The 19,239-nt window shown below is 48.3% G+C and overlaps 1 protein-coding gene across 1 annotated transcript; it reads left to right on the plus strand.

The window, feature by feature from the left end:
- The first annotated feature begins 1,613 nt into the window (after positions 1-1,613).
- Positions 1,614-4,455, plus strand: LOC132501750 (serine/threonine-protein phosphatase 1 regulatory subunit 10-like). The gene has a single exon (XM_060117465.1). It carries the CDS (start codon positions 1,624-1,626, stop codon positions 4,348-4,350), a length of 2,727 nt encoding a protein of 908 aa, XP_059973448.1. The 5' UTR covers positions 1,614-1,623; the 3' UTR covers positions 4,351-4,455.
- The last annotated feature ends 14,784 nt before the right edge of the window (positions 4,456-19,239 follow it).

The following is a 19,239-nucleotide window of genomic DNA, read 5'->3' on the forward strand; positions in this document are numbered from 1 at the left end:
GGCCCACGTTCAATCACTGGTTGGGAACCTAAGGTCCTGCAAGTGCTCGCGGCCAAAAAAAAACAACAACAAATTTTATGATGAAAAATAATGTATGCTTTGGTCTAATAACAAACAAAAGTGAATGTAAACATTTCACTCAATCTCCAATAGTAACAAAATATCAAATCAATATAAACTCGTTCTTTTTTTTCCAATGTAGATGATTTTTATTGTCAATATTCTTTTTTTTAAACATCTTTATTAGAGTATAATTGCTTTACAATGGTGTGTTAGTCTCTGCTTTATAACAAAGTGAATCAGTTACACATATACATATGTCCCCATATCTCTTCCCTCTTGCATCTCCCTCCCTCCCACCCTCCCTACCCCACCCCTCTAGGTGGTCACAAAGCACAGAGCTGATCTCCCTCTGCTATGCGGCTGCTTCCCACTAGCTATCTATTTTACATTTGGTAGTGTATATATGTCCATGCCACTCTCTCACTTTGTCCCAGCTTACCCTTCCCCCTCCCCATATCCTCAAGTCCATTCTCTAGTAGGTCTGCAGAGTGAAGTCAGTCAGAAAGAGAAATACAAATACCGTATGCTAACACATATATATGGAATCTAAAAAAAAAAACAGAAAGAAAAAAAGACCAAAAAATGGTCAGAAGAACCTAGGGGCAAGACGGGAATAAAATAGAGCTCCTTCACAACAAGAGGAGCCACCTCGGCCAAGGACGACCCCGCAGTGCACAAGGCGGCAGCGCATCTGCGTCAGGACGGAAGGGGAGCCGTAGGGAGGGGCCAGTTTCAACTGCGTCACAATCGAATTCGGCCACACAATTGCGTGTTTGCTGAACCAGCCACTGCGACTCTTAGATCCCACTCTTACAGTTTGTACTTGAAGCAATTTTGAAGTCGATTTTGACCGCGATCCTCTCTCACTGCGCAGGCACCGGTCCGATTCTACCAACCCTTGGTGAGAAATGATCTCGACGGCGGAAGTGGTGGAAGCAGAGGAAAGGGAGGTGCTAGGCCGCTAGGTCAAGCGCACGCGTTCGGAGGCCAGGAAGGAGGCGGAAGAGGGTGCCCGGGGGAAGAGGCTGAGCGAAGGGTTTGAATTTTCTCGGAGAAAGACGGGCCGGCCACGAGGAGAAAAGAAACAAGCCGCAGCAACATCTAAGCCCTTGAAAGCATCCCGAGAGAGGGGGGAAGGGAAAACAGCAGCCACCAGCGCAACCACTTGTGTCTTCCGGCCCTTCCCACCTCTCTTGCCCACCCCCACCAGCCCACGCTGCCTGGGACTTGAAATCTGTGGCCGAAGGACCGTCACCACATAACTTCAAGAATAATCAACCACCCTCCCTTCCCAAACCCACCCAAATTCACTCATCCAGCGTTTCCTTTTTTTAATCCACTCAGAACTTTTTTTCTAAGACCCCCCCCCTCCCTACATGGAGTTGGGTGGGGGGGGGAATGAATACTGAGTTGGCCTTTATTTTTTTTAAGGAGACTTTTTGATCCAATGAGGCCCCCCAAATAATTGAGTTTTGGGTCCTCGTTGGTTGTTTTATTTTTTTTCTCCAAAATTTTAACCCCCTCCCCCCCGTGAGCCCGAGGTGGATAAAAACCTCGATCATGGGTTCGGGTCCCATAGACCCCAAAGAGCTTCTCAAGGGCCTGGATAGCTTCCTTAACCGAGATGGGGAAGTCAAGAGTGTGGATGGGATTTCGAAGATCTTCAGTCTGATGAAGGAAGCACGAAAGATGGTGAGCCGATGCACTTACTTGAACATTCTCCTGCAGACCCGTTCACCAGAAATATTGGTCAAGTTTATTGATGGTGGTGGTTACAAGCTTCTTAACAATTGGCTGACATATTCAAAGACAACCAACAACATTCCCCTCCTGCAGCAAATTCTCCTGACCCTGCAGCACCTACCACTCACTGTTGACCATCTCAAGCAGAACAACACAGCCAAACTGGTGAAGCAGCTGAGCAAGTCAAGTGAGAATGAAGAGCTCCGGAAACTGGCCTCAGTCCTTGTCAGCGACTGGATGGCAGTGATCCGCTCCCAGAGCAGTACCCAGCCTGCTGAGAAAGCTAAGAAGAAACGGAAAGAAGAGGGAAAGAGTCGAACCACCCCTCCTGAGCGACCGTTGACTGAGGTGAAGGCTGAGACTTGGGCCGAGGAGGCCCCGGAGAAGAAGAGGGAGAAGCCCAAGTCCCTCCGAACCACAGCGCCCAGTCACGCCAAGTTCCGCTCTACCGGACTAGAGCTGGAGACCCCGTCTTTGGGGCCTGTGAAGAAGAATGCCAGTGCAGTGGTGGTTTCTGACAAGTACAACCTTAAACCCATCCCCCTCAAGCGTCAGAGTTCCACAGCTGCCGCAGGAGTTGCTGTGCCCCGTGCAGAGGAGAAATACAAGCCACTCAACACAACACCCAGTGCCACCAAAGAGCTCAAAGTGAAGATCATCCCGCCACAGCCTGTGGAGGGCCTGGGCTTTCTGTATGCGCTCAATTCAGCCCCTGTTCCAGGCATCAAAATTAAGAAGAAGAAGGAGGTGCTGTCAGCCACAGCTGCCAAGCCAAGCCCATTTGAAGGGAAAACGAGCACAGAACCGAGCACAGCCAAACCTTCTTCCCCAGAGCCAGCACCTCCTTCTGAGGCTATGGACACAGAACGTCCAAGGACCCCAGTTCCCCCTGTTGAAGTCCCAGAGCTCATGGATACTGCCTCTTTGGAGCCAGGAGCTCTGGATGCAAAGCCAGTGGAGAGTCCCGGATATCCTAGCCAGCTGACCCGGAAAGGCAGGAAGAGGAAAGCTGTGACCTGGCCTGAGAAGGGCAAACGGAGCGAGCATTTCTATTTTGAACTGGATGCAACTGAACGAGTGAATGTGAATAAGATCAAGGACTTTGGCGAGGCAGCTAAGCGAGAGATACTGTCAGACCGACGCGAGTTTGAGACGGCCCGGCGTCTGAGCCACGACAACATGGAGGAGAAGGTGCCCTGGGTGTGCCCCCGGCCCCTGGTGCTGCCCTTGCCTCTTGTCACCCCTGGAAGCAACAGCCAGGAGCGGTACATCCAGGCTGAGCGGGAGAAGGGGATCCTTCAGGAGCTCTTCCTGAGCAAGGAAAGTCCTCACGAGCCTGATCCTGAGCCCTATGAGCCTATCCCCCCCAAACTCATCCCCCTAGATGAGGAATGTTCCATGGATGAGACCCCATATGTTGAGACCCTGGAGCCTGGGGGAACCGGTGGCTCACCCGTTGGGGCAGGCGGTTCCAAGTTGCCTCCTGTTCTGGCCAATCTTATGAGAAGCATGGGTGCCGGGAAGAGCCCCCAGGGTCCTGGAGGAGGAGGCATCAATGTGCAGGAGATCCTCACCTTCATCATGGGTAGCCCTAACAGTCATCCCTCAGAGGAACTGCTGAAGCAACCAGACTATTCAGACAAGATCAAGCAGATGCCGGTGCCTCATGGACTCTTAGGCCCTGGTCCCATAGCCAATGGTTTCCCACCGGGAGGCCCTGGGGGCCCCAAGGGCATGCAGCACTTCCCCCCTGGGCCTGGCGGACCTATGCCAGGTCCCCATGGGGGCCCTGGGGGTCCTGGTGGGCCAGTGGGTCCACATCTCCTGGGTCCCCCACCCCCTCCCTGGGGGGGTGATCCCTTCTGGGATGGCCCAGGTGACCCCATGTGGGGTGGCCCAATGCATGGGGGACAAGGTCCGGTGCCATACCATAGAGGCCGTGGTTGCCAAGGCGGGAGTGGACCACCTCCTCCTCCATTCCGAGGGGCCAGAGGAGGTCGCTCTGCAGGAGGACCTCCAAATGGACGAGGGGGCCCTGGTGGGGGCATGGTCGGAGGTGGTGGGCATCGTCCCCATGAAGGCCCTGGTGGCGGCATGAGCAGTGGCAGCGGACATCGTCCCCATGAAGGCCCTGGCAGTGGCATGGGCGGTGGGCATCGCCCCCACGAAGGCCCTGGTGGCGGTGGCATGGGTGGTGGCAGTGGCCATCGTCCTCATGAAGGCCCTGGTGGAGGAATGGGTGCTGGTGGTGGATATTGGCCCCATGAAGGCCCTGGACATGGGGGACCCCATGGCCACTGGCCTCATGGTGGCCCTGGTCACCGAGGCCACGACCATCGAGGGCCACCCCCTCACGAGCACTGTGGCCATGATGGCCCTGGCCATGGCAGAGGGGGCCACCGAGGGCATGATGGAGGCCACAGCCGTGGAGGAGACATGTCAAATCGCCCTGTTTGTCGACATTTCATGAAGAAGGGTAACTGCCGCTATGAGAACAACTGTGCCTTCTACCACCCGGGTGTCAATGGGCCCCCCCTGCCCTAGGGACCACCTGCCCGCCCCGCCCACACTCCTGTGAACTGCAGCCTTGCTCCTTCCACCCTTTTATGGCTTCTGTGAGGCCCATTTTCCCCTTTCTCCAGCTGATGAGGAGCCGGCCCCCTCAGTGCCCACCTGCCTGGGTTCCTGGGGGTTTTCTGATCACTGGTGTGCATTGATGTACACATTTTCCTCCAGTATGGGGAGGAGAGAGACCGGACACATTCTGTACCCTGGACTGCTGAAGAGGAGACCCGGTTGGCTTCACTTTTTGAGATTTGCCCTTTATGCCAAGCGCCTCTCCGGTATTACCCTTTATGCCTGAGAACCTAAATAAAGCTGGTTATCCTGGAGAACACCTCTACTCTCCTCTTGTGGGTCCTCCACATGCACACAGAACTCTGACACGGGATCAGCTGCACTTATGAAATCATCCCCGCCAAATTCATGCTTCCTCGTGGGGTGGGGAGATGGTAAAAGGGGTACTGTGTATCCCACTGCACTGAGAGGACTCAATCAGGCTGGATTTGAGTTCTGGAATACATCATCCCCACTCCTCCCCTGACACAGGCTTTACATTGAGTCCTTTCTCAAGTAAGACGTTGCAATCTTCCGTGAACACCCAAGTTTGCATCATGGGTATGCTAGGTTCAATGAAGGCAAATTCACATTGGCATCCGGTGAAAAGTTTTAGCTGGCATAGGTGAGGCCACTGGTGGTGGTCCACCCTTGCCTGCAGCTCATTCTGGAAATTAAAACACTTCAGCGAGACCAGCTTTTCAACTGAAGCACGGTGTGCTGGGCATGCCAGTCCCACTACATGCACTGCCTCTGGGAGTTAGCGCGCTCCTGGCCCCCATCTGGAACCTTGTGGGTGTGAGGCCTCCAGCTCCCTTGTCCTGTCAGCCACCTCTGAATCCCCACCAGGTGCCTTCCTGGGTGGATTCGATAAGATGACCTGCCCTCTCCCAGCCCTCTCCTTCACCTGTCTCAGCATCAGTTGTTTTCTATGAAAACAGTGGATTGGTTGGGTTTTGTGCAGGGTCTTGGGTTAGAGCCACAATGGATTTGAGGATGAGTATTTTCTTTTTTCTTTTGGTTTTGTATATTTTGTACATTAAGAATAAACACTGGAAAGAAAAGTATTTAAAAAAAAAAAAAAAAGAGGAGCCACCTCAATGAGAAGCCCACGCACCACAACTAAGAGTAGTCCTCACTCGCTGCAACTAGAAAAAGACCACGCACAACAACAAAGACCCAACGCAGCCAAAAATAAATAAATTAATTAATTTTTTTAAAAATGGAGAGAAGCAAGAGTGAAAATAGTTATTGTTCGGTGGGGGGGTAAAAAATTGTGGATTATTTCCTCTCTTTCCCAAACTTTCTGCAATACTCTTTTGCCCTTACAACAAAAATAATATAAGAAATAAGGAAACAAATCGATGTTTAAAAGAGCCCAAGCCATCTGCCCTTTTTTTTTTTTTTTTGCGGTACGTGGGCCTCACACTGTTGTGGCGTCTCCCGTTGCGGAGCACAGGCTCCGGACACGCAGGCTCAGCGGTCATGGCTCATGGGCCCAGCCGCTCCGCGGCATGTGGGATCTTCCCGGACCTGGGCGCGAACCCGTGTCCCGTGCATCGGCAGGCGGACTCTCAACCACTGCGCCACCAGGGAAGCCCCCATCTGCCCTTTGAGAGGTCCTGGAAGCAATGACAGACTAGAAGCAATAAGCATACCAAAAGCCTACATCTTGGCTTCTAACTAAAATTTTCCAAGAAAAGGAATCATGGCTCCTTAGAGAAAAGACTGATTCCAGGGTTGGACAGAGAAAGAACAAGTGAGCCCGAAATATCTTGCACCAGAAAGTAAGATGGTGTTCAGTGAATGATGAAGACATATCAAAAGGACACTGAAGCCACCTGAAGGGGTTCCCACTGGACAAGTCTGGGAAATGGAACATCAAAGTAAATAATGATACTAATGGATTATAGCTCATTGAATACAACAAAAACCCATGAGGAGTCCATACTATTAGATCTTAAAAAATCAGGAAAAGATGGACTTGTAAATAAATTCAACAGTCATATGGAATCACCATTACCAAGATAAATTCCAGATATATCCAAGATCTAAAATTTTAAAATTGAACCTGAGGGTGATGTCAGCAAAATGAAAGAATAGGCAGCTCCAAGCTCCTGTCCCCACAGAAACATTGAAGAACAAGCAGAAACCATTAGAACCAAGTTAGAACTCTGGAAAGTAGTCAAAGGTTTACAGCTATCAAGCAAATGATGAATCAAGAAAAATACAACTTAAAAACAGCAGGGAAAACAAACCAATTCAAAACTGGGCAAAGGATGTGAACAGATATTTCTCCAAAGAAGAAATATGAGGAGACAATAAGCACATGAAAAAGATGCTCAACATCACTAGTCCCAATGAGATACCACTTTATACACATCAGAATAGCTATTATTTAAAAAAACAAAAATAATAAGTGTTGACAGGGATGTGGAGAAATTAGAACACCAGAATATTGCTGGTGGAAATGTAAAACAGTACAGCTGCTGTAGAAAAGGATTTGGTGGTTGAGGCATTACTCACAATAGCCAAGAGGTGGAAATAATCCAGATGTCCATCAACAGATGAATGTCTGAACAAAATGTGGTGTATACGTACAACGGAATATTAATTAGCCGTAAAAAGGAATGAGGGCTTCCCTGGTGGCACAGTGGTTGAGAGTCCGCCTGCCAATGCAGGGGACACGGGGTCGTGCCCCGGTCCGGGAGAAGCCACAACAGTGAGAGGCCCGCGTACCACAAAAAAAAAAAAAAGAAAGAAAGGAATGAAGTTTTGATACATTAAGGGACTGGGAGAAGAGAGGAATGTAGAATTACTGCATAACGGGCACAGAGTTTCTGTTAGGGACCATGAAGAAGTCTTGGAAATGGACAGTGGTAATGGTTACACACCACTGTGAATATTATTAATGCTGCTGAATTGTACACTTAAAATTGGTTAAGATGGCAAATTTTATGTTATATATGTAGGTATTTTACCACAATAAAAAAAACCTTAAAAAAGGCAAACTTTTTAATTACTAAAGAAAACATGGTAAAGTTCCCTTATAACCTGGAAGAGAAGACAACTTTCCTATAACTCAAATCCAGAAGCAATAAGGGAAAAGACTGATACATTTAACTATGTAAGAATAAAAATTTTTTTTTTAATTTCTACAAAGTAAAAACACAGATGACAAACAAAAACAAACAAATAAAGGGAACTGGCATTACAACTAAAAGGTTAATATATAAAGAACTGATACAGAGAAGAAAAAGGCCAACAATCAAAAGGCAACAAACATGAACAGAGGCGTCTCAGAAAGAGAGAAGCAAATGGCCCTAAAATATGTGAAAAGATGTCAGTCTCACTTATAATGAAATAAATGCAATTGAAACTATATCATGATACCATTTCTCACCGATCAGACTGGCAAAAACTTACAAGTCTTGCAATACATTTTGTTGCTGAGAGTGTGGGGAAACAGCCTCAACCATTTTTGGTGGGAATGCAAAATGGCACATATCCGGGTAAGGGAATGTGGCATTACCTAGTCACCTATGCATATGACAAAGAATCTCTCCTTGACCAAACTGTAGTTAGGCTCCTCTGAGGCACCTTCTCAAGGAGGCATGACCTTGGGCTTCCATTTCTGTTCCTGTAGAGCCCAATTTTAGCAAGAATCCTGTTAAGCAGCTTTACCCAGAATCCCTCCACCCTTGATACCTGATCAAATTCCTCACTCTGCACTCCCCCCACAACCCCGCCACGATACTGATCACCCTGGCCTGCCTTCAGCAAGAATCTTGTAGTTCAGTTTAGCAAGAATCCCACCTTACCTTTGAGGTATCTCTCAGTAATTTTCCATCCACTGACCCATACCTTGCTCTTTGACTATAAATCCCCAGTTGTCCATCTTTTAAAAAAATTATTTTATTTATTTATTTATTTTTTGGCTGCATTGGGTCTTCATTGCTGCGCGTGGGCTTTCTCTAGTTGCGGCGAGCAGGGCCTACTCTTCGTTGCGGTGCACGGGCTTCTCATTGTGGTGGTTTCTCTTCTTGTGGAGCACAGGCTCTAGGCCCACAGGCTTCAGTAGTTGTGGCACGTGGGCTTCAGTAGTTGTGGATTGCAGGCTCTAGAACGCAGGCTCAGTAGTTGTGGCACACGGGCTTAGCTGCTCTGTGGCATGTGGGATCTTCCCGGACCCGGGCTCGAACCCGTGTCCTCTGCACTGACAGGCGGATTCCTAACCACTGCACTACCAGGGAAGCCCCTGTCCATGTTATATTCAGAATCGAGTCCAGTTCCACACTGAGGTCTCTTTTCCCCTACCACAATAGTTTCTGCTTTAACTACTGTCCAGCTCTGTTTTTTCTTTGACACGTATATCTAGAAATCCCATTATCTAAAAATCCATCCCAATGATACTTTACCAAAAATATAAAAAGGTGAATACACTAGACTATTCGCTGTAGTATTATTTACAGCATTGATTGTAACAGCAAAGCCTGTAAAAAACCTCAACTTGTCCATTAATAGGGACTTCTTGAATAAACTATGGTAAATCCACACAGTGGGATGTACTGTTAAGTGAAAAAAGCAAAATGGAGAAAAATATGTATGATATGGTACTGTTTATCTAAGAAAGAGGTGAACATGAATATACGTATATTTGTTTACATTAGGGAAAAATGAAAAAGTAAACCAAAAAATAAATAATAAGGTTACTTATAAAGTGGGAGAGAGGGCACTGGGTGAAGGGAGTAAGGGCAGAAGCTGGATTTCTCTGAATGTATCTTGATTTTTAGATCAACTTTGGACCCATGTAAATATTTTATATATAAAACAAAGGTAAATTTTTAAAAAGCAATCCCTAAAAACTGAAAGTAAAAATGAAACGAATTAACTGAACTGACAGGAATTATTTCAAGTAAATTTAAAACATGGTAATTTTACCATATATCCTAGTGGGATGAACCCAAAGAGGAGAAATGAAGTTTCTAGTAGTCATATTATTAGCAATAATATATTAGTATTGTTTATATGAAAAGTATGGTATAAAGATAAAGCAGTGGGTCTCAACCAGGAGGCAACAGTGCCCCTAAGAAGATATGTGGCAATGGCCGGAGGCATTTTTGGGCTGTCACAACAACTGGGGTGGAGGGTGCTACTGGTATCTAGTAGATGAGGTTAGGGATGCTGCTGAAAATCCTACAATGCACAAGACAGCCCCCACAAGAAAGTATTGCCCAAAATGTTAATAGTGTTGAAGTTGAGAGACCCGGAGATAAAGCAAAGAAGTAATTATGATCTGTCCCTAAAAACCAAGATTTTTTTTCAGAATAAGAGTAAAGGGATAGAAATATAAAAATCAAAGAAGCCAAGCAAAAATCCTGTCATCCTATATTTTAAACCGGAAACATCATTACGAACATCATCATTTCTCTTAAGAAAATACATAGTGGCTCTGTCCACTGAAAAGGCCAAAAAGCAATAAGCAATCAGACAACAATGAGCACAGCACACCTACCGCCCAGATTTGTGGTCTCCAAATACTATTTCCCACCAAAAGGAATCAGTTTCTTAGAGAAATGCCTGTCTCCAGGTCTGGGGCAAGAAATATGCACTTTATGCCTTGTATTGACACCTTGGATTAATGTCAAAAGGAATCAGAAGTTGGGAATTCCCTGGCGGTCCAGAGGTTAGGACTCGATGCTTTCACTGCGGGGGCCTGGGTTCGATCCCTGGCCAGGGAACTAGGATCCCCCAGGCCATGAGGCACAGCCAAAAATAAAACAAAACAAAACGAAAAAAAGGATTCAGAAGTCAGTTTGAAAAGGCTACCATTGGTGAAAGATGGGACTGAAACACAGCTACATGAATTGAAACACATCAAATACAAGTTCATACTGATACTCATTAAAACACAGAAACTCATTCACAGAAACACAGAAACTCATTTCCAGAACAGTAGGGTACCAATTTATTTTGAAAACTGGCAAGTAAGGGAAAGAATCAAGTATTCATCCTGCCTTTCCTGTATGAACTAACTCAGAGTAATCGAAGAGTTAATAAAAGAAGTTTCCTTTATAAATGAATTCAGCTAAATGAAGGTTTATAGAATTAGAGTATCTCCAATTTGCAACCCCTAATGCCAACAGACCTAGGCAATGATATCAATGGCTGCTAACATCACACAAAGGAAACAGACATAAATATATGCCTCAGTGTGAAAGCTCAAACCACCACGTGTGAAGCCTTCTTTCTAAAAATGAAACTGAATCCATTCAAGCCTCTAGGTCTAAACATCAGATTACAGGAAATATAGGGCACAGAGGAACATGATCAGATGACATCACAGGGGCGCAATCAACAAAATCCAGAACTCGGGAAATTCTTCAGGAGAAATGATCCATTTTCTTCAATATATATATTACCAGGGAGAAAAAAGAAGTAGAAATAATCTTTTTAAATATTTAAGAGATATATCAATTAATTACAACATATGGACCATATTTATGTTATTATTTAAAGAAACTAAATGGAAAAAAGCTATGAATCAGGAACATTTGAACACTGGATGGATATTTGATGATATGTGGAGTAACTGTTAATTTTAAAGGTGTGACAATGGGATTGTAGCTTTTTAATGAATTTATTTATTTATTTATATTTTTATTTTTGCCTGCGTTGGGTCTTTGTTGCTGCGTACGAGCTTCCTCTGGTTGCGGTGAGCAGGGGCTCCTCTTCGTTGCGGTGTGCGGGCTTCTCATTGCGGTGGCTTCTCTTGTTGTGGAGCACGAGCTCTAGGCACACGCGGGCTTCAGTAGTTGTGGCATGTGGGCTCAGTAGTTGTGGCTCGCAGGCTCTAGAGCACAGGCTCAATGGTTGTGGCACACGGGCTTAGTTGCTCCGCGACATGTGGGTTCTTTCTGGACCAGGGCTTGAACCCATGTCCCCTGCATTGGCAGGTGAATTCTTAACCACTGAGCCACCAGGCAAGTCCCCTGTAGCTTTTTTCTTTTTTTAAAAATTTATTTATTATTTAATTTAATTTATTTATTGTTTCTGGCTGCATTGGGTCTTCGTTGCTGCGCACAGGCTTTTCTCTGGTTGCGGCTAGTGGAGGCTACTCTTCATTGTGGTGCGTGGGCTTCTCATTGCGGTGGCTTCTCTTGTTGTGGACTATAGGCTCTAGGTGCACAGGCTTCAGTAGTTGTGGTTTGCGGGCTCTAAAGCGCAGGCTCAGTAGTTGTGGTGCACGGGCTCAGCCGCTCCGCGGCATGTGGGATCCTCCCAGACTAGGGCTTGAACCCGTGTCCCCTGCATTGGCAGGCAGACTCTGAACCACTGCGCCACCAGGGAAGCCCCCCGGTAGCTTTTTCAAGTACTTGTTTTAGGGACTTCCCTGGCGGTCAAGTGGTTAAGACTCCGTGCTTCCACTGCAGGAGGCATGGGTTCAATCCCTGGTCAGGGAACTAAGATCCTGAATGCCGTGTGGTGAGGTCAAAAATAAATAAAGTATTTGTTTTAGCTACATACTGAAATATCTAGATGAAATCCAATTACTAGAATTTGCTGCAAAATAATCAAGTGGGGTGAGGAGTGGAGGGAGTATAATTGAAACCAAAATGGCTATGACTTGATAATTAGTGAAGCTGGGTAATGAGTATACGTGGGAGTTTACTATTCTCCACATTTTTATATATATTTGAATTTTTCATAATAAAAATTGGGATAAAAGAACTATCTTAAAAATATATACATGTAGAGTTGTACAATGTCATTTCATTAGCTTCTTAAAAGGCAGTACTTTTGCTCTATCAGTAAGTTACTCAAAAATCCAAGAATGGCAGTAGTTCCAAAGATCTGCATCCTCAGTGAGAAATAATGTATGTGAATCTTACTCCCCAAATTAGAAATGTGAAGTGGGGAAAAGTACTATGAACTCATATTTAAAGTGCTGAACATGAGAAATAGATTGATCATGTTTAGGATAAAGATACATCTGTTTTAAGACAACCAAAGGAAAAAAAAAAAAGACAACCAAAGAGCTTCATAAGACATTTGGTTGACTCACGGCTTAAAGGCAATGTGGGCACAGAGAGAAATTTTAGCAGCACACGGATGTGCAGTGTGAAGTCAAACACAGACAATAGTTATAAACTGCCTATTGCACAATTAAAGTTATCACTTGTCAACATTCAAGGTAGGAAAAATCAGATCTGTTCTATGGAACCTGGAATGCCTGGTTATTAAAGGAAAACACAACCAAACTGATTATGGACAGAAAAGTACAGTGCTTTAGTAAACCTACATAGTTATAATTTGTAACCAGACTTTTAATTAAAAGTCCCCCAAACAAGATTACAATTACTTTTTACATGTACTTAAAACAAACAGTTAAGAGAATGTTACTATTAGGTCACGATAGACTGTTTATGATAATCAAGGTCCCGGAGTCTACTCTCCAGATTTAACACTAAAGAAAAACAATTTTGGACTTCCCTGGCAGTCCAGTGGTTATGACTCCACGCTTCCAATGCAGGGGGAGCAGGTTCGATCTCTGGTCAGGGAACTAAAATCCCACATAAATAGAGTGGGGTAGAGGTGGTGGTAGTGAATGAAATCACATGGCCCTGGGAAGCCCAAGATGACCACAGAGCATCAAAGGAAGATGAAGCAACGGAAAAGTCAGAAAATGTATGGTCAGAGATGGTGGAGGAGAACCGGGAGGGAGGTAAGGGAGCCAAGGAGGACAGGGTTTTGAAGAAGCATGGTCAGCATTATGGCTACCTGTGACTGAGGTTTCCTTGGTCAGTGTTTCCCCACCTAATCATTAGACCTGTCCCAACACGTAGGTAACAGTGTACACATTTCTTTCAAGAAATAAATGGAGGGACTTCCCTGGTGGTCCAGCGGTTAAGACTCCGTGCTCCCAAAGCAGGGGGCCGGGGTTTGATCCCTGGTCAGGGAACTAGATCCCTCATGCTACAACTAAGAGTTCACATGCCTCAACTAAAGATCCCACCTGAGGCCCGTGAGCCATGGCCGCTGAGCCTGCGCGTCCGGAGCCTGTGCTCCGCAACGGGAGAGGCTACAACAGTGAGAGGCCCGCGTACCGCAAAAAATAAGTAAATAAAAAAATAAAGATCCCACCTGCTGCAACTAAGACCTGGCACAGCCAAATACATATTAAAAAAAAAAATGGAGGCTCAGATTTGTTTTAAAAAGTTGACTAAAACCACTAAGAGAGGAAAGCAACATACAAACTCCCTTCTCCCTTTCTCTGATGCTGGAGTGCACCTGCCAGACTGCACTGTCTCCTCAGTGGGCAGGCAGAGGCCAAGTTCAGTGGGTTAAGGAGGGAATGGTAGGGGTTTCCATGGTGGCGCAGTGGTTAAGAACCCGTGTGCCATTGCAGGGGACAAAGGTTCAAGCCCTGGTCCGGAAAGATCCCACATGCCGCGGAGCAACTAAGCCCATGCGCCACAACTACTGAGCCTGCGCTCTAGAGCCCGTGAGCCACAACCACTGAGCCCGCACGCCTACAGCCCGTGCTCCGCAACAAGAGAAACCACCGCAATGAGAAGACCGCGCATGGCAACCTGGTCTCTTCATTCCCTCACACTCCGTCCTCCATAGTTATGCTGATGTGGCCAGGAAACTATCCAAGTTTCAGGATAGCGTCGTGGTTGGGCATTTGGGACCCCTCCGTCAGGAAGCCAGGTTCTGAGCTGGATGCATGGGATGGTGTTTCCCCAGCTTTGCGGGGTATAAGCCAGGAGCCTGCAAGCAGGCGGAACAGGTAGTGGTGACCCTCAAAGTCCTCATCGGTGCCATGCCCACCTGCATGATCCTCATCGGTCTGTGCATCCTCCTGGTCGGCCCCACCCCAAAGGTGCCACGTCAGAACAGCTCCCGCTCCCTTGGGAGGTAGGCACCTCTCGCACACGGGTATACACAGGAGGGCTGCCAACGCCCGGGAGGCATGCAGATGTGCACGGCTCTCATTTGGTCACCTCCACCTGATGTCCCACAAGCATGGCAGTCAGTCTAAATGGGCCCCAAACCGAATTTATCTTCTTCCCCAATCGCTGCTCCTGCTGTGCCCCGGTCCCGGTGGATGGCACCACCCTCCAGCCTGGGAGCCGTCTCCGCTCTCCCCGCCGCAGGCTGCACCGAGCAGCTCTCTCTGACCTTGTTCTTCCCCCTGCGAACCACCACCGATCCCACTGCCCGAGGGTGATCTGCTCACTGTCTGGCTTTCGCAGTGGACTGGGGGGACCTTGAAAGCTGGGTCTGTTTTCTTCATGTTTGCGTCCCAAGAGCTCAGCCCAGAGCCTGAGGCCAAGCAGGCGCTGCAGTATCAACACGTCTGGTCCAGCAGACGTTCACGAGCCTTGTCCACATTTTTTGCCGACACTCATGCGTTTACAAACACGAGTCCATGTAGATACAGAGGACCACGCACGATAGGCAGGAAGTGGCTTCGTCATGGGTCCCTCACTGCTTGCTGTGGACGGCCTGGGACTCCAGCCCATCTTACTGAGCTCATGCGCTACACTCGGGGAATAACAGGTGGATGGGGAACTGCTTGGTGGGACTCGGAAGAACAGGGTTTTAGCTTCATTCACGGGGTTTAGAAGGGGAGGAGCTGCTAGAGAGACAAGGAGCAGCCACTGACACTTCCACGGGGCCCCACCCACGTCCTCCTTCCCTTTGGCTTCTTCCCTTTCCGACAGGAGGACCAGCTACAGCCTCACTTGAACTTGAGACCCGTGTGAGCTGGAGCGGCAGGAGCAGCGTCTTCTGGACTCCCAAGTCCCCCTTTCTTCTCAGCCCTTCGGCACCCCTGCTTCACAGTTTACACACGACCTGTCTTTTCCCCTGGGATATGGCGTCTTCGGTGACTCTCCTGAAGGGAGTGGCCTGGGCTCCAGGACCCCCACCTGTCATGTCTTGCCTGTTGACTGCAGGACATCTCAGATAGGCCTGTGCCCCTGATTACCCAGCTCCAGGCAACCTGTGACCTGGAAAGCATACCAGTAGCAACTATTCCTGGAAAAAGGAAGCCCCTACCAGCCTGGTCTGCAGACTTCCTGTGGGAGCACCAGGCCCACCAACCTGCTTGGATGGCAAAGCTACCTGACAGGACAGACACACAGAACTCGTTTCCCCTGATGTTCCACTGGATGTCTGAGAGAGGCTGACAGCACGTGAGTGGGCAGAGTGGGGACAGACGGACATGCTGGGCTGTCCAATTAGGAGAGAGACAGATGCAGCGAGGCCAGAAGACCCCAGAGGGAGCGAATGGGGCCAGTGGTGGGGATACACTGAGCAGGGCATGAGGTGTTTCTTTCCCTTTGTACAGCTAAGTGGATGACACTGTTTCTAGAAGTGGACACTGACTGATATTGAGCCACCGAAGATCCATCATTTTTATGAACAAAAGTTACTTTCGTGGAAATATTTTTCTGAAAGTTTATCTTTTTGTTTTTCTGGCTGTGCCTCACCACATGCGGGATCTTAGTTCCCCGACCGGGGATGGAACCCGTGCCCCCTGCAGTGGAAGTGCGGAGTCTTAACCACTGGGCGGCCAGGGAAGTCCCCTGAAAGTTTATCTTATAAAAGCACAGGAACCACCGTTTTCTAGAGGCCATGTCTTTGGGGAAGAAAGACCCACTGAGATTTATTGTTTCAGAAACAAATTAAAGGGTTTATCTTCTATTGAGTCTGTAAAATTTGCCTGTGGCCAGCCTTCTCATCCCACCTCCTGGGAAAGCCCTGTCCCGAGGAGGGAAGGGGAGGGTGCCTGATGTCACTGAAACTGGCTGTGGCCCATCAGCCACATGTCCCAGAGTCTGCATTTCCTCAGACCAGAGATGCCATGTGGGAGGTGGGTTCCTTCCTTCTTTTGGAAGAGAAAAAAGTTGAGACTCGATAGTGGCCAGGTGGCTCATGTGGGTTTGGGGCCTGGGGAAGAGTTGAGCAACCTGTGGGGACCCTGATGCCCCAGCAACTCCTCCTAGAGAAGCCCAGATACCTCAAGGGAGACCAGGAGGTGCAGACCTGCCCCCACATTTCTCCCAGCCCCCAGCTCAGTCCCCTCCTGAGCCCACTGCCCAGGGCTAGGCCCCCTTCCTCTTTAGACCTCTGGCTGCCTCTTAGGTGTGAGATTAGGTGTGAGGTCTAAGACGGCCAGAGCTCAGACACACTCAGGCAGGATGTGCCCCTCAGAGCTTAAAGTGTTCAGCTTCCTCTACAAATGCTATAGCACAAGAAGGAAGCTGACCTCAGAGAGAGAGTGCAGAGTGTGACCCAGTCTGTCTGATACCTGAACTTTCTGGCCCCGTGACACTGACATGGGCACCTGATCCTTGAGGTCACAGGGCCCCAGAGAAAGAGCTGGGCTCGGTGTCTCTTCCTTGTCCACCTGACCGGTTCAGGAAGGGGCTGACAGGAAGCTCTGCTCACTGCGGGCCCCGTGCACAGGCACACACACCACACACATACCTCACACACTGCACACTCACACACACGCAAACATACAGAACAGTTTCTTAACACTGGAAAATCACTGGCCCTATGGGGACAGTACCTGGTACGACCGAAGACCAGGTAGTTTCTACCATGTTATGTTATGCTGTGCTCTGGAAACCTGGGCAACGCAGGTGGGATCAGAAGCTTGTGCCACCTTTTATGTTACCTATGCTATTTCCCAGGAAAGCAGTCTCAAGGATCAGAGCTTCACTGTACAAAGACAGCTGCAGAGAGCCACCTCTGGGGGTTAGGGGTTAGATCTCAGAGACAGGAGGTAACCATGGGCTGGCCAAAAGGTATTATTCCATTTCTTCTTCATAGCAGCCCTATGAAGCAGGTACTAAGATTCTCATTTTCAGATGAGGAAACAGGCTTAGAGAGATTCAGCAACTTGCCTAAGATCAGTTGGTGGTAGAAACGGTCTTGTACCCAAGTTGGCCTGATTCCAAAGCTTGTGGAGCTAGCCAGGGCTTAAAATAGTTTTTGGAGGTTTGGCTGACCCAGGACTTCAGTATCACAGGACCACTCCTCCTCTGAAACCAAACGCCAGCATCCCTGCCTCTGACGCTATGCTTCGATTCCACTGTAATTCCATTATTCCTACTCTTCGACCTTCGGCTCACATTTGCCCGCTGAGCTCCCCCCATATCCATGTCCCTCTCCTGACACCCACCCTCCTCAGAGCCCGTCCTCCTGCTTCAGAGGAAGAAGATCTCTCCTTACCACCACGGCCAGCCCAGGGCCTATCGCCAGCAAAGGCAGACATCTCCCCTTACCCCTTCCCTCTCCACGAACTTTTCCATCCCCACTTAAATCCAGGAGAGCATGCCATCCACTTGCTCAAGGCCCTCTCAGCCCCACCCCTGCATCCCATCAACAGTCCCCCTCAAGGTCTCACAAGATCAGGTCTCTCCTGAAGTATCACTTCCTCAGGGAGGCCTTTCCTGCTTCCCCACAATCGCCTGCTCCACCCCCAGCTCTCTACGCTCCACCCACTTTGCTTGTGCTCAGTAGAACCCACCTCCACATACAACTATATAGTTATCAACGGCTTTCTTGTTTACTGCTTGACACCCCTGTTAAAACAGAAATGTCACGAGGGCTACATCCTCAGTGCCCAGAGGTGAACGTTCAACATGGATAAATGTCTGCTAACTGAACAAGTGAATGTCCATGGTGCCCTCGTCCTCGAACAAAAACAGCCTTTCCTGTTCCCTTCACTTTCTCTTCCTCTTCAAATAATCGGTTTACTCTCCTCCCGCCAGCCAGCTCCACAGCGTTGTCTCCTGTCTCCTGACCCTCACCTGCCATTCCTTCCTTTTTTTGAGTGTGATTTTTTAAAATAAAAAAAAATTTTTAATCTTTATTTTTCGTTGTGTTGGGTCTCCGTTGCTGCGAAGCTTTCTCTGGTTGCCATGCGCGGTCTTCTCATTGCGGTGGTTTCTCTTGTTGTGGAGCACGGGCTCTAGGCGTGCGGGCTCAGTAGTTGTAGCTCATGGGCTCTAGAGCGCAGGCTCAGTAGTTGTGGCGCACGGGCTTTGTTGCTCCGCGGCATGTGGGATCTTTCCGGACCAGGGCTTGAACCTGTGTTCCCTCAAGTGGCAGGCGGGTTCTTAACCACTGCGCCACCAGCGAAGCCCCTACCATTCCCTCCTTAACCCACTGAACTTGGCCTCTGCCTCCCCACTGAGGAGACAGTGCAGCCTGGCAGGCGCACTCCAGCATCAGAGAAAGGGAGAATGGAGTTTGTATGTTGCTTTCCTCTCTTAGTGGTTTTAGTCAACTTTTTAAAACAAATCTGAGCCTCCATTTTTTAAAAAAATATTTATTTGGCTGCGCCAGGTCTTAGTTGCAGCAGGTGGGATCTTTATTTTTTTATTTATTTACTTTTTGCGGTACGCGGGCCTCTCACTGTTGTAGCCTCTCCCGTTGCGGAGCACAGGCTCCGGACGCGCAGGCTCAGCGGCCATGGCTCACGGGCCTCAGGTGGGATCTTTAGTTGAGGCATGTGAACTCTTAGTTGTAGCATGAGGGATCTAGTTCCCTGACCAGGGATCGAACCCGGGCCCCCAGCGTTGGGAGCAGGGAGTCTTAACCGCTGGACCACCAGGGAAGTCCCTCCATTTATTTCTTGAAAGAAATGTGTACACTGTTACCTACGTGTTGGGACAGGTCTAATGATTAGGTGGGGTAACACTGACCAAGGAAACCTCAGTCACAGGTAGCCATAATGCTGACCATGCTTCTTCAAAACCCTGTCCTCCTTGGCTCCCTTACCTCCCTCCCGGT

The sequence above is a fragment of the Mesoplodon densirostris genome, chromosome 14 (assembly GCF_025265405.1).
Source record: "Mesoplodon densirostris isolate mMesDen1 chromosome 14, mMesDen1 primary haplotype, whole genome shotgun sequence".
NCBI lineage: Eukaryota > Metazoa > Chordata > Mammalia > Artiodactyla > Ziphiidae > Mesoplodon > Mesoplodon densirostris.